At 37.9% G+C, this 27,474-nt stretch overlaps 2 protein-coding genes across 2 annotated transcripts in view; one reads left to right on the forward strand and one right to left on the reverse strand.

Moving 5' to 3' along the window:
- The window catches only part of chpfa (chondroitin polymerizing factor a), a 19,896-nt gene extending 586 nt beyond the window's left edge, over nt 1-19,310 (forward strand). Inside the window, exons 2-4 of the mRNA XM_077216990.1 lie at nt 5,267-5,831; nt 16,087-16,269; nt 16,524-19,310. Of these exons, the coding sequence (XP_077073105.1) occupies nt 5,267-5,831; nt 16,087-16,269; nt 16,524-17,786 (2,011 nt within the window). The 3' untranslated portion in view covers nt 17,787-19,310. The remainder of the gene's footprint in view (nt 1-5,266; nt 5,832-16,086; nt 16,270-16,523) is intronic.
- A 2,898-nt stretch (nt 19,311-22,208) lies between these two features.
- The window catches only part of asic4a (acid-sensing (proton-gated) ion channel family member 4a), a 185,309-nt gene continuing 180,043 nt past the window's right edge, over nt 22,209-27,474 (reverse strand). The window contains exon 10 of the mRNA XM_077216169.1: nt 22,209-25,900. Coding sequence (XP_077072284.1) covers nt 25,784-25,900 — 117 coding nt within the window. The 3' untranslated portion in view covers nt 22,209-25,783. The remainder of the gene's footprint in view (nt 25,901-27,474) is intronic.

Genomic DNA, 27,474 nt, shown 5'->3' on the forward strand with positions numbered 1-27,474 from the left:
ATGAATAATTATCTAGGCCAGTCGATGTATGTATTTTTAAACAGTCATTCCTGATGTAGGCCTAATTTACCTTGTTTAATTTAAAAACACCGTTATGTTTACTAGTATAGCCTAGAGACACACATTCTCTAAATGTCCCCAAAGACAATCAAATCTTCTATTGGTGACTGAAATTAAGTCTCAATTAAAATCTAAAATAGTCCACTTAGGGGATAGAGTACTATGGTCGAGGTCAACGTGTAACGTTAAGTACTGTAACTATTTTTATGAAGGACAGCTGTGAATAATAATAAGTTATGTAGGCTCTCTGTTCTCGGTGTTGTTGTTTACTTCTGCTGCTGGAATTGAAGGCTGTTTTCATGAAGTTAATCTTGGTTATACTTTTCATAAATGAGTCGTGTTCATGGTTTCCTCAAAATTAAAGAACGTTGAGATATAAAATTGTATAGCTAACGTTACTAGCATAACAGATGACATTTTGGCAAGATAAGTGATTTTAGTTGTTAAAGATCTGTATTTTTTTCATAATGAAGACAAAATACAAAATACTTTGAGCTTTGAGTTTGGCTTAAGCTTTTAGTAACGTGACTTAAACTCAACACTTCAATGCTGGTGGTTTAGGCTTTGACAATTACAGATAAGTCAAATATTTGCTTTTGCTATTTAAAGAATTTTGCAACAAGATTGCCAATGGCTCAGTGGTATTTCAAACACTAAGAGGTATTTCAATATTTTTTCATAGGAACGAGATGAAACAGGCCTGTGGCAAGCTTATACTGTAACTGTAACAGTTGATACATCCCATTGGGAACTCTATAATCCTCAAGGGTGGCTACCATGGTGCTCATTTCTCCATTTCAGTCAACGCTTACAATACTCTGAAGTAAATTAGGAAGGTTACAGACAGTACTGTTGTTAACTAATCCCATAGCATGAAAGAGTCAGTTGTCTGTGGTTATCAGTTCACGTTGACCTCATACTAACCTCTTTCTCCCAGCACGGGTTTACAATGCTGCATCCTGATAGTTGACTGCTAAATTTATCTGAAACATTTGTTTTCTGGCTCACGGATACAAACTATATATACAAGATATATATACACAAACTCTTGGGCAAATAAAATGGGCTTATCCAAAAATGGGAAAATATGTAGTGGTCTTTTAATGGTCTTAAAGGCTAAGTTCGGCGTTTTACAAGTAAAGCCCTGTTTTAAGATCGTTTCTGATGAAATCAAACAGTTAAGATTAAAATTTGGACAAATGCTGCTGTCCCGAGATTTTTCGTTTCTTGTGTTAGCACCCCCCCACCTATACAACGGTTTCATAGGTGCATTGGAACAATCATTTATATAAACGCATTAAACTTTAGTTTACAAAGACGTGAAACTCACCGAGTGGTCTGTGGTATTCACTGATATGCTCACGCAAAAATCGCTGCAAAAAATACTTTCCAACAGGTGTTTTACCATTCGTTGTAAAACTGTGGACCTATTTTTCCAACGCCTCACAATAATAATAATAATTCATTTTATTTAAGGGCGCCTTTCAGGACACTCAAGGACACCTTACAAGGATAAAATACATAGTTATACAAAAGAGACAGCAATACAATAAATAATACAGTCAACAATATAAAATAATTCACAAGAAGAATACTCAATACTAACATCATTCAGGATAAGCTAGTCTAAATAAATACGTTTTGAGACGTGACTTAAAAATTGAAAGACTCAGACTGTTGCGTATATCGTGAGGTAAAGTATTCAACATTGCCGGAGCGTTATAGCTAAAAGCTACTTCCATTTCTTGTTATAAAACATTGCTAAACCACCACCTCGACCCAAAACTCGGGGCTGACATGCATAAGTAAACCCTGGAGGAATAGACTGATTCAACTGTGAAAAATCATTTTGCTGCTGCCATGTCTCAGTCAAACAAAGAAAATCAAACTCACAGTCTTTCAATAAGTCCCAAACCAACGTCGCCTTGTTGTTGATTGAACGAATGTTCAGCAATCCAAACGTAAAAACGTTCGTTGTAGATTCATGGATAGTTGACTTTCCTAGACGAGCAAGCAGATGATGATCCACAATTCGTTCCACTTTGCTAGTCGATCGCGACGATGAGGACCAGAAGGATCTGATAGAGTGTGCATCATATTAAGTATAATTCCGTCTTGATCCGCGGTGAACATATTTGCGCCGGGGTTTAGGAATGTTAGTATAGGAATAAGGATCCAAAGGAGATGGATATTGATTTAACCGGAACTTTAAAAGCTCTTCGGCGCTATATTGAAGCACCAACACAGCCGGCTGAAATATAGTCAATAAAATAATCCAGTTCAAAATGCTCCATGGAACCATCGAAAAAAGCCTCATTGTTCCAATCTTCAACAGCCGGGAAATGACACAGAAGGCAACAAAACACACCACGGTAGGCTCTCACGACAGGAGTTTAATATCAGACTGAGATTTTCTCCAATTGTTAAAAAATTATATAAAAAATGCGTAAGCTAAACCATTAAAACATATAAAACAAATTAAAACAAATAAGCACCCCGGAGACAGCGGCAGCTAACACGCGCCAGCGTTCGTCACCGGAAGCCTACAACCGGACATTCTTCCAAAAACTACGATAAAACCTGTTGGTAAGCATCTTTTGCAGCGATTTTTGCGTGAGCATATCAGTGAACACCCCAGACCACTCTGTGAGTTTCACGTCTTTGTAAACTAAAGTTTAATGCGTTTGTATGAATGATTGTTCCAAGGCACCTATGAAACCATTGTATAGGTGGGGGGGTGCTAACACAAAAACCTAAAATTCTCGGGACAGCAGCATGTGTCCAAATTTTAATCTTAACCGTTCGATTTCGAGCAGTCTTTTTGACTGCTCGAGATTTTTGAGCAGTCCATATTCAGGGCTTTACTTGTAAAACGCCGAACTTACCCTTTGACCATTTTAATCACAAATCACTGGTCTAGAAATTATCAAGAATTGCACAAATACTGTAGATAAAGTAACTAGAATAGCCTTCCCCAACTTGGAGACAGCTTTTTAAAGGAAGAAAAGTCAATGTTGCTCAATGTTAATGGCTTCAAACACTTCATAAGTAGTTGAAAAATGTCTCCCAGTTCGTTTGAATTTAATGTGAGACCCAAAATATTTACTATATTCTTCAAATCTGAGGCCAGATTTACAGTTTTCGCCAGCGCAAACACACTTTTGCCATTAAAAAACTTCTGTCAGCTACTATATCGACTGATGTTATTGCATATGCATTTGTAAGTTTCCCTTTCAAATGCAAAATTTATGGGAGGAGAGAATTTAAATGATTGACTAAGGATTGCGCTAGTCAATTCACTGGTATTTGCGCCATTATTTAATGCCCAAAAAAGCATGTCTTAAACCAGACGATAGCCTAATTTGTAGGGGTGTAACGATTCATTCCTTTTCTAGATGCATCGATTACAAATCCTGACGATGCATATGCATCGATCTTGAAACATGCATTTCAAATCGTGAATCGTTTATTTCGGTCAATATTCGATTTAAAATGCTAAGAATCGAATAATTTGCGATTCTATATCGATTCAGTGCTTTAAAACATATAAACATTAAATGACTACATGCGCGAATTGAGGCGTTGTGCGGCGTCATTTCGCGTCCTCGCAGCTCTCACATACTCGCTGCTCTCTTACCATCTTTCACTGGATTTCGCTCGCGCTCGGTCCCATATAGCTCTCATTTACAGATTTTTGAGCAGTCCATGTTTGAGCTCTCCTCAGGACAGCCATTGGTGTTCACATGAGCAGATGACAGCTCTCTATCGAGAAAGCAAGACATTGATAAAGCTGCCATATCATTGCGCGGGCACTGCTATGAAACAACGCCCTCGTTGCGTGGAAACGTCACCGTTATTTTCTTTAAGATAAGATACTGAAGTTTTACGGAAATGGGTCATACCCGTCCTGAGCAGTTAAAGCAAAACCCCACTTATTCAAGGGTGCGCATTTATTACATGGAAAGAGAAAACGTATAATAGGTGTCTAAAATGCACACGCTTCCGATTAATCATGAATGATGAATGAAATGTAACTTAATGTCGTTAAACTGAACTGATGAAATAACTACAACATTAATTACACTGAAATAAGAGCGCGTGGTTTATCCATGAATCAGATGCGCATTAAAGTTGCATTCGTAATCGTTACTATAGCACAAGTAGACATCCGGCGCGTTTTCTTTCAGAACCACAAGGAAAATGTTCAGTCGGATAAAGAGAACAAAGAGTAGCTATTCCATGAGGAAACGTTAGTTAAGGTTTAGTTGGGAAAGTTCATGGTATTTTTTGTCTCACAATGGAAGGATGTTTAATGTACCAGGAACACTTTAAGGTTGTGTTCCTACAAAATAGTTAGCATGATGAACTAACTATACTTTTAAAGCCTTTTTAAATCTTGGTTTACATTTTTACAAATGCTAATTTATAGGCTTTGGAAATATTTTTTAGAATAATAGATTCATTAAAAACTAACATGAACTAACGTTAACAATAGACAAAATGTCGTTAATTCTTTTTTTTTTTTTTTTTTTTCACTCTGACCCCCGAAGGCAGCTGTATAATTCACACCCTGACTAAGACCCATTGGGGGAAGCATTTAAATAATCCTATGAATGCATATAAAAAAATAAGAATCGAATTATTCGAATCGCATCGAATTTTAATGTGAATCTTTCTGAATTTGCAAAAATCGTTCTTGAATCGAATCGAAAACCTATGAATCGTGAATCAAATCGATTCGCTGCCTACCCAAAGATTCACAGCCCTAATAATTTGCTCTGCTATTTGTTTTCTTTAATTTTTGCGTGATCGATCACGCGCAGAACTTTCCATTCCCAATCTGCTCCCAATCCCAATTTGGAATTAAAATTTAATTTCAGCCTTATTTAATTTACCAAAAAAACTTTTTTTTTTTATAGATTTACTTTCAATTTTAGTTTTAATTAACAATAGCAACAATGTTTTCAATGCAACTTTTTCTTATAAGTGTGACAATATATATTTCGTATTATCTTGTATCTTTATAACATGCAACTGAAAGTTTAAATCTCACAATGTGGCCAAACTTCTTTTTTTAAACTGTTTTTTTTTTTTACTGGAAACAGTCTTCCATGATTGGTGTGGCTAATCATTGAAATGACAAAGTTACAGTCCTGAGTTAAACATTCATGAGTTATAAATTGTAATGGTCTGTCGGTTTCCACAGGGCGAAATACATCAGCACAGAGCTGGGAATTCGAGAGCGTCTTTTCGTGGGAATACTCACATCCAAAAACACCATCAACACTCTGGGTGTGGCCGTCAACCGCACCATAAGCCATCATCTGGACAATGTTGTGTTCTTCACTGGCACAAGAAGCCACAAGATACCCCACGGGATGATTGTGGTCACCCACGGGGATGAACGCCTCATCTGGAACATGTTCCAGACCATAAAGTACATTCTAGAACATTACATCACAGAGTACGACTGGTTCTACCTCGCCCAGGATGACACATACACGCAGGCGGATCGTGTCAAGGCTCTGGTGGAACACTTGAGTATGGACCGGGTGCTTTACATGGGCAGCCCAGAAGAGTTCATCGGAGGTGAGATGCAGGGGAGGTATTGCTATGGGGGGTTTGGATACCTGCTGTCCCGCAGTCTTCTGTTAAGACTCCAGCCCTTCCTGGAGAACTGCAGGAACGACATCCTCAGCGCCAGACATGACGAGTGGCTTGGGCGATGCATCATTGACTATGCTGATACGAACTGCGTGGAAGAATTTGAGGTGAGAAGTCCTGCTTTCAGTGGAAGTTTACAGATATGTAAATAGTTTCAGTATGTCTTAGAGCTGCACGATTAAACATTAAGAGATTGTGATCTCGATTCAAATACCTATGCGATCTTATTCCTAAATGACAACGATTTGGCTATTAAACCATTGTCTATTTAACCTTAGACTTGTACGGTCACAGCAGACAATCAAATCTGCGTTGGCGCTGCCGCTGATCCAGAGAGAATAGTTGTCATGTGTAGGGAGGGATGAAACAGCTTAGTCTCGCGTAGCCAGACCTTCAGACTGACGGCAGAAGGTCTGAACTCCATAGCAGCTTTCATTGGCCAAGGACCGACCAACGTCTGACTGTTATGTAAAGCAATCAGTCACAGTTCGTTTTGTTCCATGTCATGTTTAGGAGTGTGAACATTTTAATTTGATGTCCCTACAATAACAGACTGGCATGCATCTAATAAATTATTTATTCAAGGACATTGTCAAAGTTAACTGCAACAGTGGCACTGCAAACTTCACATACTTAAAAAAATAAAAACAGCGTTTAGTTGATTCCTGTAAGCGCTCATTGTCAAAGTTGTCAAACACCATGGCTTCCTTCTTCTGTGACGGGGTTTGGCATTATAGATAGACCATTAAAGAAAACATCACAAACATCTCAAGGAAATCCTGTAGAATTCAACCAATAAGATGACGACTTCAAAAAACTCATTTTGTTGGTGTGATGTCTGAGGCTGCGACTAGTCTTTGGTAAACTGCAGTTTTAGGGAGAAAATACTCCGCAATGGTGTATACTGATGAATTGATTGAATATTAAAGCATATTAAAACACCACAAAGACATAAACAACATTATAAACTTTTTTTTTTTTATAACCACAAGGGTTCTTTAAAATGTAATTTATTCCTGTGATGTCAAAGTTTAATTTTCAGCATCAGTACTCCAGCCTGCAGTGTCACATGATCCTTTGGAAATCATCCTAATATGCTGTTTTTCTGCTCAAGAAACATTTCTTATTATTGTATGTATTGGTTGTGCTGCTTAATTTTTTTGGGGAGATTGTGATTTCAGGATTCTTTGATGAATAGAAAATTTAAAGAACTGCATTTATTTCAAATATTACAAATCTTTTGTAACATAAATATTATAACTCCCTTTTTTCAGTTAATTAATATGTCCTTACTGAGTAAAAATAATTTCTTTTAAAAACAAAAATCCTACTGACCTCAAATATTTGAGCGGTGGAGTAGTTTCAGACCTGTGATTTAAAGGAATAGTTCACCCAAAAATGAAAATTACCACCCTCAAGCCGTCCTAGGTTAAGTTATTAAATGGTATCCTGGCTTTTCCCAACTTTGTGATGGCATGGAATTGTGTCCAAGTTTTTGAAACTCCAAAAAGTGTATCCATTCATCATAAAAGTATTTCATATTAGATGGGTGCATTGGGATTGAGTCCCACCGGGTCCCCGCTGGACCCAACGCAAATCTCGTGGGAGCGGGCGGTTTGAACCTTGCTGCGGGCGGGAATGGGCGGCTAAAAAAAAAACTGCGGGATTGGGAGGTAGCCTAGCGAGTCGACATGATGGAGAGATGTCAATAAATGATGTGGAAAAGAACCTCAAACAGGTATTTACAGCACAAAACCTAAGCAAGGCTGACATTTGGACTACTATTCATCTTCCTGATCAGTGCGTCAGAATACATGCAAGCCAGGGAAACGAAACAACAACCCCATGAATCTCTTTAATAATAACAATACAAATACGTGTTTTTTCCTGCGGGACGGGAGAAGACCCAAAATCAATGCATCTCTATTATTGTGCGGGAATACATTCTCAAAGTTTTGCGGGTGCGGGCGGTAGTGGACATACATATTGCGGGAGCGGGACGGGAGTGTAACACATACTTTGCAGGAGCGAGCGGTAATGGTCAGAAATCGGCAGGCGCGGGCGGGAGCGGGATGAAGAAAACAGTCCAGTGGGTTAAAAATGCCTTCTGAAGCAAATCAATAGGTTTTTGTAAAAAAAAACATCCATATTTACGGCCATACGCACATTCAATAGAGAGTCGAGTTCTGGAGAAGGGTGACCTTTGACTCTACATATGACGTAGGACATATGACGTAGTTTAGGTGAGAATCGACGAATGCGACGTGCAGAGGAAATAATAAAACAAAACACAGGTCATGAATTAGAAGTCTAAAATGTGAAGTTTTAAAGAAAAATGTCGAAGGATTTTGATATGAGAAGAGGAGCTACGTCATACCTTCCGTCAGAGGTCACCCTTCTGCTGGAACTCGAATCTCTCGTGAACAGGGTCCGAAATTAACAAGCGCCAAATGCGGGTAGATTTTCGTTTGGCGAGTAAATCTCAAAAGGCTATCTGCCACACTGGCGGGTGAATGTTTCAGACATCCAAAGTCTTGCGGAAGTTCCGGGAGTCTCCCGCATATTGATAGCGGCTCCCTGATGCCCGCAAATTAGTTCAAATCTCCAGGAATCTAGAGCGAGCGAGAAAGAGCGCGTTCATACTGTGCTCCAAACCGTGTATCGCGCACTGCAAAGAGGGAGAGACCTTGTGTGTGTGTGTGCCTCAAGAAGCGTGTGTGAACCTTCTTCACACCAAAAATAGACCAACACTAAATATATTTTTTTAACTTAAATAATTAACAAATTAAGATGACAAAAAGAAAACACTGAATCAGTTTGAAGCTTTGAAAAAACGGCTTTTTTTCATCAGACTACGTTTTTTCGTCAAATAAAAATAGCAGGCCTACCTCAATCCACAGCTTGTCTAGTTTTTACTTAAAAAAGTAACATTTCTACATTAGAGCTCGACCGATATATCGGCGGACCGATATTATCGGCCGATTTTAGGCATTTTCCTAACTATCGGTATCGGCATTTATAATGGCCGATAAATGAATATTTAAAAAAATGCGGGTACGGTGATTCATGTAAGGGTGGCGCTGCCAATAAAGCACCTAAAAGCTGTCACAAGAACTGGCAAAAATAATGATTATGAATACAACAAATATAGCAAGGAGACATTTTAATTGTTTATTAATAAACAAGTGTTTTCAGTCAGTGTCAGCCAAAGATGAAGTTGACGATGCTGACTCGCGATCTTCAGTGAGCGCGCGCCAGAGAGAAATGCACATTTCATACGATTACATGAGTCTGTCTGTCTTTCGTTTTGAATTGTTCTGTTTAAAAGTAGACATTTCAATATAGATATATTTCAATTCTCAGGTCTATACGCTGAGTTTCGGTTCATGAGACGAGCTCCAGTTCACCCGCAGGCGCCTCCGTGTCGAGATTATCTATCGTCTGCTAAATTTACTTCTTATAAATTAAATCCAGGCAAATGGCTGATGAAACATTGATTAAAATTAAGATACAATTAATACAAAACGAAATTCACTTTGAAACGAAAGGTTTTGTGCTTTCTGTTTGATGTCAATGTGAAAGTTTCAAAGCATTAGTGCCGCTTTCAGAGCGCTCACGTCCGTAGTGCTGAACTGCCGCGTCTGTAACATTGTTTTTTCCTCATAAATGCAAACACGAAAAATAAAATAAAATAAAATAAAATGAATATTTTATGTAGCCTGTGGAGACTGAGAGCCAACCCTTCTTCATCCGGTGGGTAGTAGCCTACTTGTGATTTGCGCAGTGTAATTCACAGAATTGATTTCTCTGCTACAAGCCTCTGTCACGTATTGTGTGAGCTTGTGACTATTGCAAGCGCGCAGCTGAGAAGTCCTGATTATATTGTCTGCTATATTTAGGCCTTCTTCTTATTTATTAAGGCAATTGGTTGATGAAACATTGATTAAAATGCGTGGCGCGAGCGATCTCCGACAGTAAACTGCTTCTGCTTTGTCTAGGGTAAACAGCTGTTGCGACGCGAGCAGTAACGGCCGCGTCCGGTGTAGACAAAGTGTTAAAGCTCATTCTGCCTGATAACGCTACGTTACAACATCAAGCAATATTCCAAAAATGTATATAATTATAACACTTTATATAGGGCCATTTTGCATTAAGAGTAGCCTAGTTTCACGTTTAGTACATTTTGCTTACTAATTATTTAAAATAGTATAAAAGTACTGTACATATGTAATTAAAAACGTTTTCATTATGATATTATTCATTTTACTTTAGTAAAAAGATCTGAGTTCTTCCTCCACTGGTAGAGATTAGAGGAATTAAGAGTAAAAATAGAAGATGATAAGGTTTTGTCAGTGACACTTTTTATATATTTATTGATACAAGTTATGACTAAATTAAAAGACAAAGTCGTCGTTAGTGAAGATTATGCAACAGTATTTAGAATATAATATAATATAATATAACATGCAATGCAAACTAGTTTGGTTACAGCTCAGCTGTATAATTCTCATTCTATCATTCCCCCTGCCTCCATTACATATCTGTGTCACACAAGTGTTTGATTACCACATTTGAGTGATCATTGCAAAACGTGTTTATAAAATATATTTATTCTGTTTATAGCTACTGTGTAAAGTACCCATCAAAAGTTTGTACACACCAATAGGAAAGTGTCCAAACTTTTGACTGGTATACTGTACTATAATACACATAAATAATATTGCTACTGTATTATAATATACACATAAATAATATCGGCCGAAATATCGGTATCAGGCTTTTTTTACTCCCTAATATCAGTATCGGCATCGGCCCCCAAAAATCCATATCGGTCGGGCTCTAGTCTACATGATGTGGGGTGAGTCTGGGTCTCCGATGGCACAGATGTCCCAGGAATACAGAGATAACGTCTCGCTAGAGTTGCCAACTTCGGAAAGCGCCTTTCATTTGCTTGTGGATGTTTGCTTCGTACGTGATATTGCATTGTATATATATATATATAAAAAAAAAAAAAAAAAATATATATATATATATATATATATATATATATATATTTTTTTTTTTTTACTTTTAATCTGTTTAACTGATAGTATTAATCGGAAAAAATGTTTACTTTCGGTAAAGTATCTGATAGTTTTACAAAACCTTCAAATGTACTGTTATGAGCACTAGTTCTATGCTCACATCTTCCATGTCTTACTATTTGTTGCTCTGATTTGACTTCTATGTACTCTTATTCATTCAACATAATACTTATCTCAATTAAATGTACTGAAATGAATGTATATGTGACACCAAAAGGCTTGTTTATTATTTTGGCCGGTAAAAAATATGCTTGTCTGGTGGATTTTTTCATCTACCAGTCCCCGTGGCAGGTGAGCCAAAAAGTTAATTTCGGACCCTGCTCGTGAACCTGCGTACTGCTGTTGTTGGAAGCCAGTGATTACAGTTTATAAAGTTTTAAATATGAATATTTTTCTTTAAAAAATGCATTTCTTCAGAAGGCCTTCATTAACCCCTGTATGGATTACTTTTATGATGGATGGATGTGCTTTTTGGAGCTTCAAAAACTCAGATGCTATTCAATGCTATTACAAAGCTGGGAAGGGCCAGGATATTATTTGATTTAACGCTGATTCTGTTCAGCTGAAAGAAGGAAGTCATATACACCTGGGATGGCTTGAGGATGAGTAAATTATGGGATAATTTTAATTTTTTGGCAACTGACGGTTTACAAGCCCCAACATGTTTAGCTCATTTGGGTGATGCAAGTTCAAGTCCATCTTCCATTATTTCTGATTCTGTCCCCCTTTGTTCCCCCTTCGCTACAATCTTCCTCTTTCTGTCCACAAATACACAACATAAAGCATAATCAGATATATTTAAAGGATTTGATACATGCTGCACTTCACCACTGTTTTTCAGAGCAAGCGCACCAACCGAGGCCAAAGGTAGTCTGATAAACGTATTTACAAGCTGGATGAGGCCGAGCTACAATCGCATTATCCGGCTCTATTAGTCAGACTTACACAAAAAAACTGCCTGATACAATTTCACTCAGACTAAAGCATTTACGTGACATTTTAAACGTACATTTTGTTCAGTGCAGCTCAAATCAAACCTTTTAAGTTCAAGTTCAAAGCCTTTAAGTGCATTTAAACACACTTAATGACATATTTCTTGGATCTTGGAGCACCATATGCTAATCATACAATTAAGTGTAATGGTGGTGTTTAGGGAATTTTACAAGTTAAGAAGCCACAGAGGGATTTCATTATATGAGTATTATCTTTGTTTTTGTTCCACACATAATCATAATTATGTTTGTTAGATAAATGTCTGTTGAGATACTAGACCTTGGTGTTATTGGAAATGCTTTTGTATAAAAAAAAAAACAGAAATACTTGGCATATTTTCAATTTTCAGATTATTTGAATGAGCTATCAGTGTCTGTAATTTCCATCTCTGTGGCCTTGATTGAAGAGAGTCAGACTCCCTGTGGTAAACCTTCTGTGTTTGATGACAGACAGCTTTATACTAGTAGTGTGTCTCAGTATTACTGCAAGGGACCCAGTGGAGCCTTATTCTTGATGAAACTAAATCTCACTGCTTTTCAACTCAGCATACGTATGCAACAACCGAAGACAAGGTTCAGATGTCTCCTTTGAAATAGGCTACTGTTCTTCTCAGCAATTAAAGGGAAGGTCTCTAGTCTGCTGCTTTAGTCTGTCAGTTATCTCAACATCTGAAGTTTCACCTCTATCCAGGTCTTTACGCTCACTGCCAGTAACTGCTGGATTTAAATTCAGTTCTAGTTGCTCTTCCCATCGTCTTCAAGCATAGAAACAGTACAAAACAGTACTCGTTTGGAAAGTTTTTTTTTTTTTTGCAGTGGTAACATGGCATCATGACTTTTCTCACCTGAAATACCTTTTAGATTTTGCAGTCTGTCTCTTCTGACTACTGTAGGGAGAGGTTGGGAGTCTCAGCACACCACATTCAGTTTCAGTACTCCTGTCTTTCTCGCTGGGTTAGAGTGATGCAAGTCAGTGACTGTTTCTGCATTTTCAGTTCCCTGTTTGCCCCAGAGCCTGTCTGGGAGTTCAGCAGAGAGGGCAAGAAAGAGTCTAAAATAGGGATGCACCAAAATTTTGGCTGCCGAAACAGCTATTTTCTGTTTCATGCCAAAATGGTTAATTCGCTCTGATTTGTTTTTGTCTTCGTTTTGACTGTTCAGAGTCTATTTCATGCACAATGTGGATAAGCTACAACAGATGCTAGCTCTGGATTGACAATATTAATTTCTTGATTTTAATCTGTAATATGTTTTTTTTAATCTAAAATCTTTTAAGAATTTATTGCGTGCCTGCCATCCAATAATCACTAAAAGTTGTGTGCTATGTTACTTTTAATATGAAGCAGTCTCAACTTAAAAAATCTGTCCATTTTATTATGAAATTCAAACAATACATATCATTTTGGTGATCTTTAATCACACACACACACACACACACACACACACACACACACACACACACACACACACACACACACACACACACACACACATATTAATTACACAATTAATTAATTGGACTCATCAATTACAGAGCAAAAAAAAGAAAGAAAATCATTTATCAATTTCTAGTAGAAATGTTTTGGCATCCTTTACTAAACACCTTATTTAGCTTTGCCCTTTCCACTTGACCAGACATTTTAAATTATGATTAAATGCAATACAAATACTACTGACTATTGATCCATAAGGCCTGTTTTATAAATGCCAACATTCACTTGTACATTTATACATTTTACTTGTTTTTTGGTTTAATTTGTTCACGTGGCTGTGATTTCGTTTAGAATGGTGCAAATTGTGGCTTAGTGTTTTCTCTTGTTCTTTTAATAGCTTGATCAGATTAGATTCACTTTTCTCTTTTATGCGGTCTAATCGGCTCAGGTTCTTAGAGTCTGCACCCCGCAGGCCAGTGCGCACCTAGATATTGTGCAGCACTGCCTTACACTTTGTTTTTGCTTCTTTTACTTAAGTTATGAAGGACTACATGAAATGTGAAGCATGGTAAAGAATACAGTGATGTGAAGAAGTTAGGACACCCATGCTAAAGTTGCCTAAAAAGAGGGAAAAAAAATCATCTTTTGGAAATTGATCTTAATGCCTTAATTAGAAAAATGAGGAAAAATCGAACCTTTAAGGACACCAATTGTCTTTGTGTATGAATAATGTATCATAAGTAAATAAGTTCTTCCTTAAAATACAGGGTGCATAAAGCCTGTATTATGCTTCTGCGTCGAATCGACGGCGTACCCCCGCAGACCCCTCTGCGTCGAAGCGAACCCCTCTCCGACCCCTCCGCCGTAGCTCGACGTGCACCTCCAAAAACTTTTAACTACGTGTCGAGGCGACGCAGACCCCAAGGGCTGTGATTGGTCAGACGCACCAAGATGCAACGCAACCTGACGCAGACCCATAAATAGGCCACGACACCGTAAGAGTGACGGCGTAGCTATGCCGTGGAGTTGACGCAGAAACATAATGAGGCCTTAAGTCAGGACACCCCTATGTTAAATTCCCATAGAGACAGGCAGATTTTTATTTTTAAAGGCCAGTTATTTCATGGATCCAGGATAATATGCATCCTGATAAAGTTCCCTTGGCCTTTGGGATTAAAATATCCCCACATCATCACACACCCTTCATCATACCTAGAGATTGGTATGGGGTACTTTCCATAAGATCATCACTCAATGCAAATCAAACCAGCTATTAGGCTAACTGAAATAAAACCATGCCAATCTCTAGGTATGGTGAAGGGTGTGTGATAATGTGGGTCTATTTTAATTCCAAAGGCCAAGTCATTTTTTTAATTTTCCCATTCATTTTCAATTGGGGTCATTTTGACCCCAAACAGCTTAAACTGTAAATTTTTTTAGAACAACCAAATCAAGCCCAGTTTTGCTTGTGCATGTTTAGATAGATAGATTATTTAGGAAAAGTCACAGAGTTTCATGCCCCTGAGATGAAGGTAACACTTTTTAAAAATGAAGGAAATGTCCAGTAGGGTCAGCTGGACCCTAAACAATGATTAAGGGCTAGAGCCACATAAAACAGTTTATGTCAGTTGCCCAGAAATGGACTAAATGCCTTTATTGAAGGCCTTGCATAAACCTCACACTTTTTCTTTTTTTGTGGTTCTAGTGGTTCTGTTAACCTCTTAATTCGCCTTCTCTTTAATGTTACAGTGGTGTTTGTCCAGTCTTTCATTAAGCTTGTATATACAGCTGCTAAAATTTGTATTGGACTCTTAAACTAGAAAATTTAGAAGAAAACTCTGTCATACACATTTCAGAGTCATATCAATACTGACAACTTTTTTATTGTTAATCGCAAATAAGCATAAGAATTTAAGCTAATCATTTGTTTTGTTTGTCTACTTTTTTACCATTGCAGCTTTGGCCCAGACAGAATCACAGCTCTTAAATTGAATTTCACCTTTAGAGACTGAACCATATGTCACACTTTTGTTTGGATGGGTCTGAGGTCCTTTAGAGACTGAACCATATGTCACACTTTTGTTTGGATGGGTCTGAGGTCCTCCAGTTAATCTGTTCCTGAAACAGGTATAGATACCTCTATTAATCCATCAGAGGAGCATTAGATGTCTCAAAGTCTGTGTGGAGCTACTGGGGAGAAAGAGTCAGTGAATCAGACCCACTAAACATGATGTACTGTCTCCATTTTGAATTTCATTCAGTTATAAATCCACCTCTGCCTTTACCGTCAAAGCACCTCCTGTCTTTCAGCACATCATTGTAATACCTCCTACATCTGTTTATACAGCAGAGCTCCTGCAGGGTCAAAATTGGAAGCATTTACTTTGCTTAAACATCATTTGTTGCGACCTGGAGCAAGTCTTCCGAAGAAGTACCTCCTCTGGACAATGATTTCCAAAAGAATAAATCAACATTAAATTCGGGCTTGATACAGATAAGCTGTTCTGGCTGATAAATAGCAGATACAAAAATGTAGTATGTGTGTATATATATATATATAAACTGGAATGGTCCATTCCCTTGTTCGACAAGCTCTAGTTGTTTTACTCATTTAAAATTCTTAACCCATAATATGAATAATATGTAAGGAGGATTATTCAGTTCATTTTGATGGAATTGTACTTTACACTTGAAATTAGTAGTCTTAAAAAGGCTTATATATATATATATAAACTAAATCAGTCTTAGTTTACACAGATTAACAGTGTTATTAAATCAACTGCACACTAATTGACATTTGAAATAAAAACGTCTCACTAACCATACTTTATTTTGTACATTTGTTTTTTTCAGGGGGAGAAGTATTATTTTTATGAAATGGGAAAAAATTCTGACCCTAGTAAGGAAGATAATTTGCAGTTTAATAATGCACTGACCGTCCACCCAGTGTCTGATCCTGAGCAGATGTACAGACTTCACAAACACTTCACTGAGATCGAGCTACAGAAGACTTATGAGGAGATCGAAAAACTGCAGGTACACTTATGCTAAACCTGTGCTGAATAGTACCAATGCCAAACTGAGAAGAAACAGTGGTTTCTTTTGATCTTTTGTGCACTATGATTCTATGTGCTCTTTTTAAGGGTATTATAAAATTGCTATAAAATCCTTTATCATTTTCCAAGTGCTTTGGTAAAGTGCAGAATTAAAAATTTTCAAATGGAGGTTGTAACCTGCTCATCAAATATCTTAAATTGCTTAATGGTATCCTACACCTCTTTGTTTAACAGGCGGAAATACAAAATGTGAGTGTGGTGGCTTTTGAGGGCAACCGTAGTGCCTTGTGGCCAGTAGGAATCAATCCACCCTTTGAGCCCAAAACACGTTTCGAGGTTCTGCGGTGGGATTACTTCACCGAAGATCAGGTGTACTCCTGCACTGATGGCTCTCCGAAGTGCGAGCTCCATGGAATCGATAAGCTGGACGTAGCCGACGTCATTGAGACGGCTATGGGTGAGCTGAACAAGAAGTATAAGCCGGTTCTGCACCTGAAGAAGCAGCAGCTTATTAATGGATACAGGCGCTTTGACCCCACCAGAGGGATGGAGTACACCCTGGACCTACAGCTGGAAGTGGTTAACCAGAAAGGACACAGTCGCTCTATCACCAAGAGAGTCCACCTGGTTAGACCTCTCAGTCGTATTGAAATCATCCCCATGCCTTATGTTACAGAAGCAACTAGAGTCCACATCATCTTACCCGTCACTCTTCAAGACAGAGAGCATGTTCAACCGTTTTTGGAAGTCTACGCCGCAAACGCCTTCGAAACCAGTGAGAATGCCATCTTGACGTTTCTCTTTATTTACGATCCAATTGAGGCCCAACAAGTCAACCAGAATGACATCTTCGCCAGTGTCAAAGCACAAATCAATGCTTGCGAGCACCGTTATCCTACGGTCAAAATCCCCTGGATCAGCGTTAAAAGCGAAAGTCCCTCTCAAATCAAATTTATGGACATCATCTCCAAGAAGCACCCGGTTGACACGTTGTTCTTCATCGCCACCGTGAAAACCAGCATCAACTCCGAGTTCCTCAATCGCTGTCGGATGAACTCCATCAACAACTGGCAGGTGTTCTTTCCCATCCATTTCCAATACTACAATCCTGACATTGCTTATCATAACCAGCCTCTTCCCAATACATTGGATTTGGTCAAAGAGGCTGGCCACTTTGATCGCAGTTCTTTCACCGAAGCATGTTTTTACAACTCGGACTACATGACGACCCGGACGCGCATGTCTTCGGATGTCCAGGAGAACGAGGAGATCCTGGAGAACCTGGATATATATGAAATGTTCGTCAAATACTCTGGCCTCCATGTTTTCCGAGCAGTGGAGCCGGCCCTGCATCAGAAATACAGCTACCAGCCATGTAATCCTCGTCTTAGTGAAGATATTTACCAGAGATGTGTGCAGAGCACCCTCGACAGCCTTGGATCACGCTCTCAGCTCGCCTTGCTGCTGTTTGAACAGGAACAAGGCAACAGTACTTAAAATCTAACCTTGAAGATTGAGAAATGACTAAGGGGAGATAAACAATTTTCGTCCATTGGGCTGATGCTTTACTAGTAGGTGGTATGTGCAGTCACAATGCTGAACGTATCAAAAATGCTGTCGGTACCAAAAAAAGGACTAAACTATTTAAACCAACTAAAAAATGCCAGATTTTTGTGACAACAGGGGATTTATTATTGGCTATCTCTTTATGTTGGGTCTTAATCCAAGCAGCTGTTGAAATGATCCCTACCAAACACATCTACATCGCTGTGCCTTCAAAAATATGCTGTCCTTTCACTATACTTTTCACTTTTGCTCAAGCAGATTTGTTTAAGACTTTTAGTTGTTTATTTAACATAATAGGGTTTTTGTAGTATGAAGGAACCTTATCCAGATTCTGTGTTCTAGCAGTGGGTTTATTGTTGTTGAAACGTTTTTAAACGTCAGTTCACACTCGGTACTGAATTTATTAATCCTATAGACTAGTGCTAACCTGTTAGATCTTAGTCTGATTTTAAGGTAAAATCATTGTCTTCAATAGTGCCAAACAAACGTCAAGACAATACACAATTTTGACCGAAGCTTTTCAACCAGCAATGTTCCATGTATAATTAATGCTTGAATACTGAACAGACGAGCACAGATATTATTACAAATACCTGCATTTAAATGCATACGTATTTGTACTATTGATACCACCTCAAAGAGATTTTTCTGATTAAACAGGTACACTTTTTAAAGTTTTGCACTAACAGATTCATTGCAAATCTGCCTTGGATAACAGTAATGTTGCACAATATGCCTGTCAAAGCATTTAATTTTGTTCATTACACAGTTAGTTCCTGTGCTGTCTACCAGAGAGGAGTGCAATACTAGTGCAATACTATTCAGATGGTCTGCTTAGGGCCTGCTGACGGAAACATCTGATGATGCATTTTTGAAGATACACTACAGAGAGCCTCTAATACAGACCAATCTACAACACAATGTGTTTCCATAGGAACATATTGGGTTATAGCTATAGGTTTTTTTTTGTGTGTTTTTTTTGGGGGGGGGGGGGGGGGTGTGGGGGGGTACATGTGTACATGGTATATGTGTTTGCTGTATTTACTTAGTGCTGTGTTGGAATTTTTTTTTATTTTTTATTTAAGCAATTATAAACTTAATGCAGTACACTGACTTATGTTACACAATATCATGATGCTGGTTGTCAAATGTTTGTGCATACAAGAGCTGTGAAAGGTTTTACAAAGTGATGTTTTGTACGTTTTTAAACGACACATGCACAACATGAATGGACTCATCACAGAATGAGCGTGGCCGCTACTAGCCTTTAGGGGTCAGCAAAGGTGCGTGGGATTACAGCTCCTCTCAGAAATGTATACTTTCACAAGACTGTTTCTCAACCTCACCTTTGTTGATTTTTTTTCACTATAAGTATTCTCTGTGAATCTATTGTATTTTGTTTTCAATATTATTGTACAAATTTTTAAATAAAGACTATTTTAGGGCTCAAATAAACATAAGTGCTTGTCTTTTTCTCTCCCTTACTTTCATCAGGTCATTTCTTAATACTGTTTATAATGCATTTGGTATTTATTTTCAGGTCAGACTCTCTTACCAGAGCAACCGATATGACGGTTAATGCATATATTTGTCTGTGACCATTACTTCAGCAAAATTGAAAGGTTACAAATCAAGACCCAATGGGTTCCAGATTAAACATCAGTCTTAAGGAGATCCTGTATATTTTCACCTCTATTTATATGTCCTCTTTAGAGGCCTTAACCACACACACTGCCTGTGGGTACACAGTAACCCATAAGCAAAGACAGCTGAAGTCAGTAGTATCTAATTATATAGGACTCATTTTACTTGAGTGGAATTTTACTCCATTTTAACTTTTTCCCAGCAGTTCACTTGTATAGCCTAAATTTACATCCAACAATCATGCATTTTTCTCATTCTTAACATTGCTATTTTTGTTTATAAATTTTGTGCAGTTGTATATATGTTTACAACTGCACAAAATTAGACTGAAACAACAATAAAATATTTGACATTTAACACACACAAATTTGTTTTATCCTCATGCAGGTGGCAGACTGTCAGAGATTCAGCGAAACATTTTCATATACTAACTATAGAGTTATATGTATAAATCTGTCATGTTTAACGGGGGATAGTTCACCTCCAGTCATTCCAAACCTTATTAGTTAGAATAAGTTAGAAGTTTTTTTTTTTTCTTCTGTGTATTTTTTCATACAATGGAAGTCAGTGATATTCATATATGCCACCTACGTCACTAGAAATAAAACGCCGCCATATTGACGACCGATCTCGCCCGGTATGGCCGCCCAAACTGCCCATTTGAATGAGAGAGAAAGACAGAGATACATGGATAAAATTTTAATTTTAGGCTATGATCCTTATTTGTTACCCCCGGTTTTCTTTTGTCCTTTATTATCTGCCCCAGACTTGCCCCAATTTGCCTTCCATGAGATATATATATATATATATATATATATATATATCTTGTGCATAACCCCTCCCCATGGATCGCTTGAAGGCTTTCAAGAGTACAGACACGTATCAGCTGTTGCTGGATGGGTAAAAGACGTAAAAGAGCGGCACCTGGCCACCAAGGATTTATATTTAATAATGGGAAATGTTGGTATGTTGGTAGCTTGCCAGCTGCTCGCGGCTAGCTGTCATTAATCTGGATTAGGCCGGTCGCGATAGTCAATAAATCAATTAATAGCACGATAAAAAAAAAATAGCTCGATAATTTTCATTTGCATGCTTGTTTGTTCTTCTCTCTCTCTCTCTCTCTCTCTCTCTCTCTCTCTCTCTCTCTCTCTCTCTCTCTCTCTCTCTCTCTCTCTCTCTCTCTCTCTCTCTCTCTCTCTCAATTCAATTCAAATGAGCTTTATTGGCATGACTTGTACAGTATTGCCAAAGCATTGGCCATTACACATGCAATCAACAAATAATCATAAACAATAAATATAATAAAATAAAAATAAAATCAGTCAGTGTAAAAAAAAAAAATGCATGAATACATTTTTAACATTTAAAACACACACTTACGTTTGTACCAACATTCAAACAAGACAAGAACAATTCTGACTTTAGTTTTGACCACTGGCTGCTGTTGTGATTGAGGAAGATTTTTCATTTTCTCCCAAAATATGATTTAATTTTTTTGAATTTGGCAATGCCATAAAATTTGGTTCTAGCTGTTTGAATCTAGTGAAATAGTCCGATCTAATGCTGTTATAGTGATCACAGTGTATCAGGAAGTGTTCTTCTGTCTCCACCTCTGAGAGCACAGAGAACACAGTCTCTGCTCTCTCGGCTGCTCTCTCTCTCTCTCTCTCTCTCTCTCTCTCTCTCTCTCTCTCTCTCTCTCTCTCTCTCTCTCTCTCTCTCTCTCTCTCTCTCTCTCTCTCTCTCTCTCTCTCTCTCTCTCTCTCCAAAGAGACTGGATGGCAACTCTGTTTAAGACATAACCGACATATTTTATGTGAATACTCTCCAAAAAGCTCAATTCATTACTCGCGCGCTGTAAAGGGGTCTATGGCTGCACGCTTCGGGTCGGGTGTGTGCACACAGAAAGATGAGACATGATACAATATGAGACATTCATACAAAATGAAACATTTCTTATATCCTTTTCTTTTGGTATAGAATAAAATACCAGTTCGGGGTTCCTCTTTCGGCTGTTGTTGCAGCCAACTGCACAACATATTGCAGGCACTACTGAGACCGTCGGTTATCAAGATGGTGGCATAAAACTACAGTGACGTCATGTGAACCGAACAAATATATATATATATTCTGTTATAATTTGCTCATTTCATACAAAATATATATTACACATAAGTCAGAGGTTTTGAATGAAATGAGCAAATGATAAAATAATTTTCATTTTTGGGTGGACTATCCCTTTAACAAGTGCTTAAAAATGCTTAATTTTGAACTTTCTAGTTAATATCTAGATGAGATTGCAATCATTGTGGGAACTATTGATTATTTGGTCATAAAATGTTATATTATGCTGCATTTCTGGACAGAAATGTTTTTTTTTTAAATCATGCAAAATCCCCACCTTAGTTCGACAAAATATTTATCACGAGATCACGTTGTAAATATCAGTAATGTGTGTTTTTTAAAATGTAAAGTTGTCTAAAGCATCCTTTTAGCCTTCTGGTTATGCATCACAAAAGGGATTTTAACAAAAAAAAATTATTGTTTTCTGCTGCTCGCTATCATATTGTCAATAGGGTTGTAATGAACTTGTAATGAACCCAGAACATTCAGTCAATATGTCCAGCATCCTCGTGGAATCATAAGCCCATCCAAAAAGCACATGGTGAGGCGTGCTTAGCAATATCTCAGTGAAGAAAAGCAAAGCAATTAATTTCTCAAGATTTTATTTTTGGACTGCAGTACGTACCATCGTTACATTTATAAAATGTGCTCTAACAGAAACCATGGTCATAACAGCAGACCTTTGTACAAACTGTATTATGTGTTCTCTGTGGTCTGGTATACAGTCCATTAGGTTCTGGAGTGTAATGGGTAATTAGCCTTATTAGTCTTGATGCCTTTAATCGTGTGGAAATCTCAACAGTCTGTTTGCGCTATATGCTGCTTCAGTGCCTCTTTTTATGGCCCCCTCTCGGAGCTAAATAGTGCTCTGGCTGGCAAAAGCGGGTGGAAAAGGAACAGCATGTCAAATTTAAAGCAGCGTAGCACAGTTTTAAAAATACACACAGAGCTGAATGTCTTCAAACTGACATGTGAAGATCAATTCATATCAGATAAAGCAGGGGTGTCCAAACTCGGTACTGGAGGAACACTATCCTGCAGAGTTTAGCTCCAACTTGCCTCAAGACACATGCCTGGAAGTTTTTTTAGTGAGCCTAGTTAGACCTTGATTAGCTGGTTTAGGTGTGTTCAATTGAGATTGGAGCTAAACTCGGCAGGACAGTGGCCCTCCAGCTAGGAGCAGAATTGGACACCCCTGAGATAAAGGAATATTACAGTTTTCTGGACAGATCTGACATATTTCTCCAAACTAAGCTCTATATATTTAACTAATTAATGAAGAACTAACACAGCAGGTTTATGTTAAATTCAATACTGAAGAATCAGATTACTACCTTTCAATTCATGAGTGTGAATTTGAACTGATTTGGATACACTCCACAGGAAGTTGAATTTACTGAATTGGCCCCACTTTATATTGTGTCTTTAACTACTATGTAATAACGTTTAAATGAATCATTGATCACGTTCACCCTTGCAACACTACATGAACACATGTACATCTAAGTACATATTAGTTAAACACCTAATATAAAGTGTGACACCGAATAGTTATTCATATAAATGCAACACAGGTAATGCATTCTAGGATCTATATGATGCTTTTTCTGAAGTTATGGATCCAAGAAAAGAAAGTGGTTAAATACAACACTTTTCATCCCCAGACAAACTACTCCACAACTGAATTTAGAAAAGGAAAAGTTGCTGGAAGAAACACAATAACAAAATGTGGGTGATTTTCAATCCATGCACGCACTAGCACTACATGGTGGAATTGGACATTGTCCCAAACCAAAAGTTCCTCCGGTTGTTCCTGCTGTGCCTCCAATATTGCTTTTCCCTTTCCTCTTTCTACATCATGTCCAATTTCACGCCTATCATCTCTTTCACCTGTAGTGTTTCAAGAAAATGATGTAATTTGTATGAAATCATGATTCAGTACAATACATATAGTGAAGATAGCTGTGTTAATTGCTAAACAACCATGTAACAACATTGACCTCAGTTTGGAGAAATGTCTAATCGGTGTGCAAGCATCTTCCTTCTGATGCAGATCTGCCAGCTGGATTGCACAAAAACACCTTCTATTGCTCCATAGAAAACAGTTTCCACCCTAATAGCAAGGATTATAAAAGATAGTCCCTTTTTAAAAAGACCTGTGAATTGTGCACAGGCAATTGCATTTCAACATGTGGGGTAATTCCTTCTGCACAGGTAGGATAGGCCACAAATGCAGAAATTTACAACTGGACAAGCGCATGAGGTTGACAGATAATGCTAAATCAAATCTGAGTCATTTGTTCCCGAGCAAATCTTGGACATGCACTGGTATCCCAACTCTTCTGGTCTCACAGCTGACAGCAGTTATTTATGACAGTAAACTGTATTATTATGCATAACCGACTCAGTGTGCCATCAAGACTCTTACTGGGAACCTTAAAAAATGCCACTCTGATATTTAAAGCCCATATTACCCATGATTAATTTTATATGGATGGACTATGTGCTGCATGTTTTGGATATGACATCCAAATATGAAATGCATTCTGCAAAACATGAAAATAATGATGCAAAATCTCTCTCGCTGATGGGATCTACCCACCAGAGCAACTAATAGAGGATATACAGCTCTGTCATATATAAGACAATTCTGTGGTGCCCTATTTCTGAATGTGGAAAAAAAAAAAAAAACGTAGGCTACCAAATGTGCAGGAGAAAATTAGAGACAATTTCTGCTTATTTTAATAGCACAACCTTTAAGGCATGAAGTCTTACACACATCATATTAAATTAGAAATTAACTCAATAATAATCAGAGAAGAACTGTACCTGAAATGTCAGATTACAAGAAAACAAAAATATTAGGGGTGCTACACAGTTGACTTACAGTAATATTAGCCATATCTGTAACCACAAATTCAATATGGGCATTTATGATATTAGGACTAGCGAAAATGGAAACGTTTTTAGTCTATGAATTGTCAATGCTTGCTGAATTTCACATACAGAAAAGCCGAGGATTTCTGATTGAAATGCTTTACACATCTGGCCTTTTGTCAAAGAGACCGCTAGACATTTCACAGCTAAGAACCCTGAGAAAAACTCATCCACCGACTTTTAAACATCTAGCCAGACGCTGCGGTGCATCAGATTACTCATAGTTTGTGAGTATGCTGAGCAAACCCGGTTTATCATTCTCTATGGGACTGTTGCACTCCGGCTCATTCAAAAGTGAATCTAGGAACATAAGGTCTGTTTTATTAAACACTTTTGGGAGGTCTGGGGGAGTGGATCCATCAGCTGATGGATGGATGAAACAAACCTTTTCCATATGGTTACCACAAAGGCTTCCTCTGGCTCCGGTAGGCTGGGGGGCTTACTGTACGCATCATTTGGGACTCCAATGAGAAGTAACCTTACAGGAAGATTATGTTATTACTGCTAATGAAACCATTACCACTCACACGTTACATCTCTATAAATAACATTACAAAATTTGTGGATTATTTAATATTAAACCATTTTAGATAAAGGAAACATTTACCAGACATATCCAATAGAGATGGATACAAATTACTTTTCTGAAACACAAACTATTCTACACCGTCCCCCATGATTTCAGTGAAAATCCAGAGTTAAAATATTTATCTTACCCTCTGGATCCTAAGGGTTGATAGCCATGATTCAACTACATAAATTACATTTGTAGATTAATCTGAATGGTAATATTTCACAAGATAAGAATTCACCAAATAAAACTAACAGCTGACAAAATATAAAGTAAAAATTGTAATGCTTCAAACAGGATATGTAGTATAAAGTGGGTCTAGATGTCATGCAGTCTATGCCTTGATATAGTAGAGGCCCAATACCAAGGTATTCGGTGTAGAAATCGTAGAGTTTCCACTGATATCATTTCCTGGGAGAGGATGGGGGAAAGGACGGGATTTCAGGGAGTCTCCTGCTGGACTGTATTGTCCGATCCGTGCCTGTGTTCGGTTCGAAGCGAGGGTTTAGAGTTCGACTTTGGCTGTAGCTTTAACTGGTGACAGCGAGAGAGATTAGCACTGAGTTCTGAGGGTCTTTCACTGAGCCCACCTTCAGCACTGAGAGCACTCTTTCTGCAGACGTCAACAGCACTAGACCTGCCGGCCGGCTCCCTAGCAGGCAAAGTCTTCGAACACTCGGTGGTGGGTACGGTGGTGGTGATGGTGATTTGGGAGGATGGTGTTAGCATAAGCTCCCTCCGAGTGGCTCCGGCTCATCTCGTCAGAATCCTGACAGGAACAGAGAATGTCAGATGGGATTCTGCGAGGATACTTTAACTCCTACATCTTACACACTATTCCATTGTGAATAAAACGCCTTGAATGACTAACACTGTGACTCATTGTTTAATCTGTAGTGTGATAAAGAAAAAGCCACTCGAGGTTGAGACTTTACACTGCTTTATCATAGTTAAACCCCTTTGAACATAAACAAACTCACTTTTATATATGATCTTGAGTGGCTTATTGAATCTATAAAATGGTGGAAAAAGTACAGTGATTAAAGACAGCAAAGTTTTTAATAAGTTAGATCCTACACACACACACACACACACACACACACACCAAATAAATAAATAAAACGTTTATAGGCTGTTTATGAATTAAATGTTCTGTAAGTAATTTCAGCTGCTTCCTATTAGACTGAAATAGTCTGCCCCTATCTATTCAACTTTTATTCCAGAATATTGTCACCAATGAAAACATAAATATATAATATATACAGTATATAAAAAAAAAAGTTTCTATATTTTAGGAAGGGTGTCAAGGGGATAATCATCCCGAATGTGCAAAAGAGACTATTTCTGATCAGCTGCAAAATCATGGGTAGCTCCCAGACTATTTTTTGTTTGTTTGTTTGTTTGTTTGCTGTTGACAGAGCTCAGGGTGGGCACAGGGAGGTGTGATTTCTCAGAGCTTTATTTCAGTGACATCCGACACTGAAGTGAGTACATTTCATGTGAAGAACATTTCATGTGGCATTCCAAAAAAATTCTTCTAGCATCTTGAATAAAGGAAGTTAATACTTGCAGAGTTGCCAAGTCTCACGCTTTAAGGCTCTGTCACACACTTTCATGCTCTCATGCCCAACTAAATCTCATACCAAATAAGAAGACAATGCAAAATAAATGGCTAAATCTGCTCATAGAATTTTTCGATCAGCACTGAACTTGTTCAGTCTAACACAGAGACTGAACTGGTCTAAAGTGGCACCAATAAAATGTCTTCCCGTGCTTGCAAGGTGATTGTTACAGAGCTAGAAGAAATTCAAGCAGATGAGATGTATTTGTGTCCCCAAACAAGGGCATGAAATTAACACCTGCTGGGCTCCAAATGCAGATAAAGTTCACAGGCCGGCAACTTTGACGGCTGATAATTTCATTGTCTAATACTGTAGATGAAATATGTGCGCTGTGGCAGGAATAATCTCTGTCATTAACATCACTGGCAGTAAAGAAAACGCATCATTGCATGATAAAAGCGTATAATTTGCATTACTCTTATACGCATATTTACATGTCACTGAATAGTTTGTCATAACAGCAAGAGAGTAACCGTTAAACTTCAAAGCGTGTGTAACAGATGGAGCTCATTAGAAAAATGAGCACAATGAATAGGAATATTTTCAGGCATCGACATTTATGCAAGAAATATATTTAAAAAAAATAACTATATTGGGATCTTGATTAAGAGTTTACAGGGATATATATATATTTTATTATTATTATTTATTATTTATTTTTATATTGCATACCAGTGTTTATGTATGCTATAACATTTAGGATATATACTGCACCCTACTG

The sequence above is a fragment of the Siphateles boraxobius genome, unplaced genomic scaffold (assembly GCF_051911475.1).
Source record: "Siphateles boraxobius isolate OS27281-9 unplaced genomic scaffold, OSU_SipBor_1 7, whole genome shotgun sequence".
Classification (NCBI taxonomy): domain Eukaryota; kingdom Metazoa; phylum Chordata; class Actinopteri; order Cypriniformes; family Leuciscidae; genus Siphateles; species Siphateles boraxobius.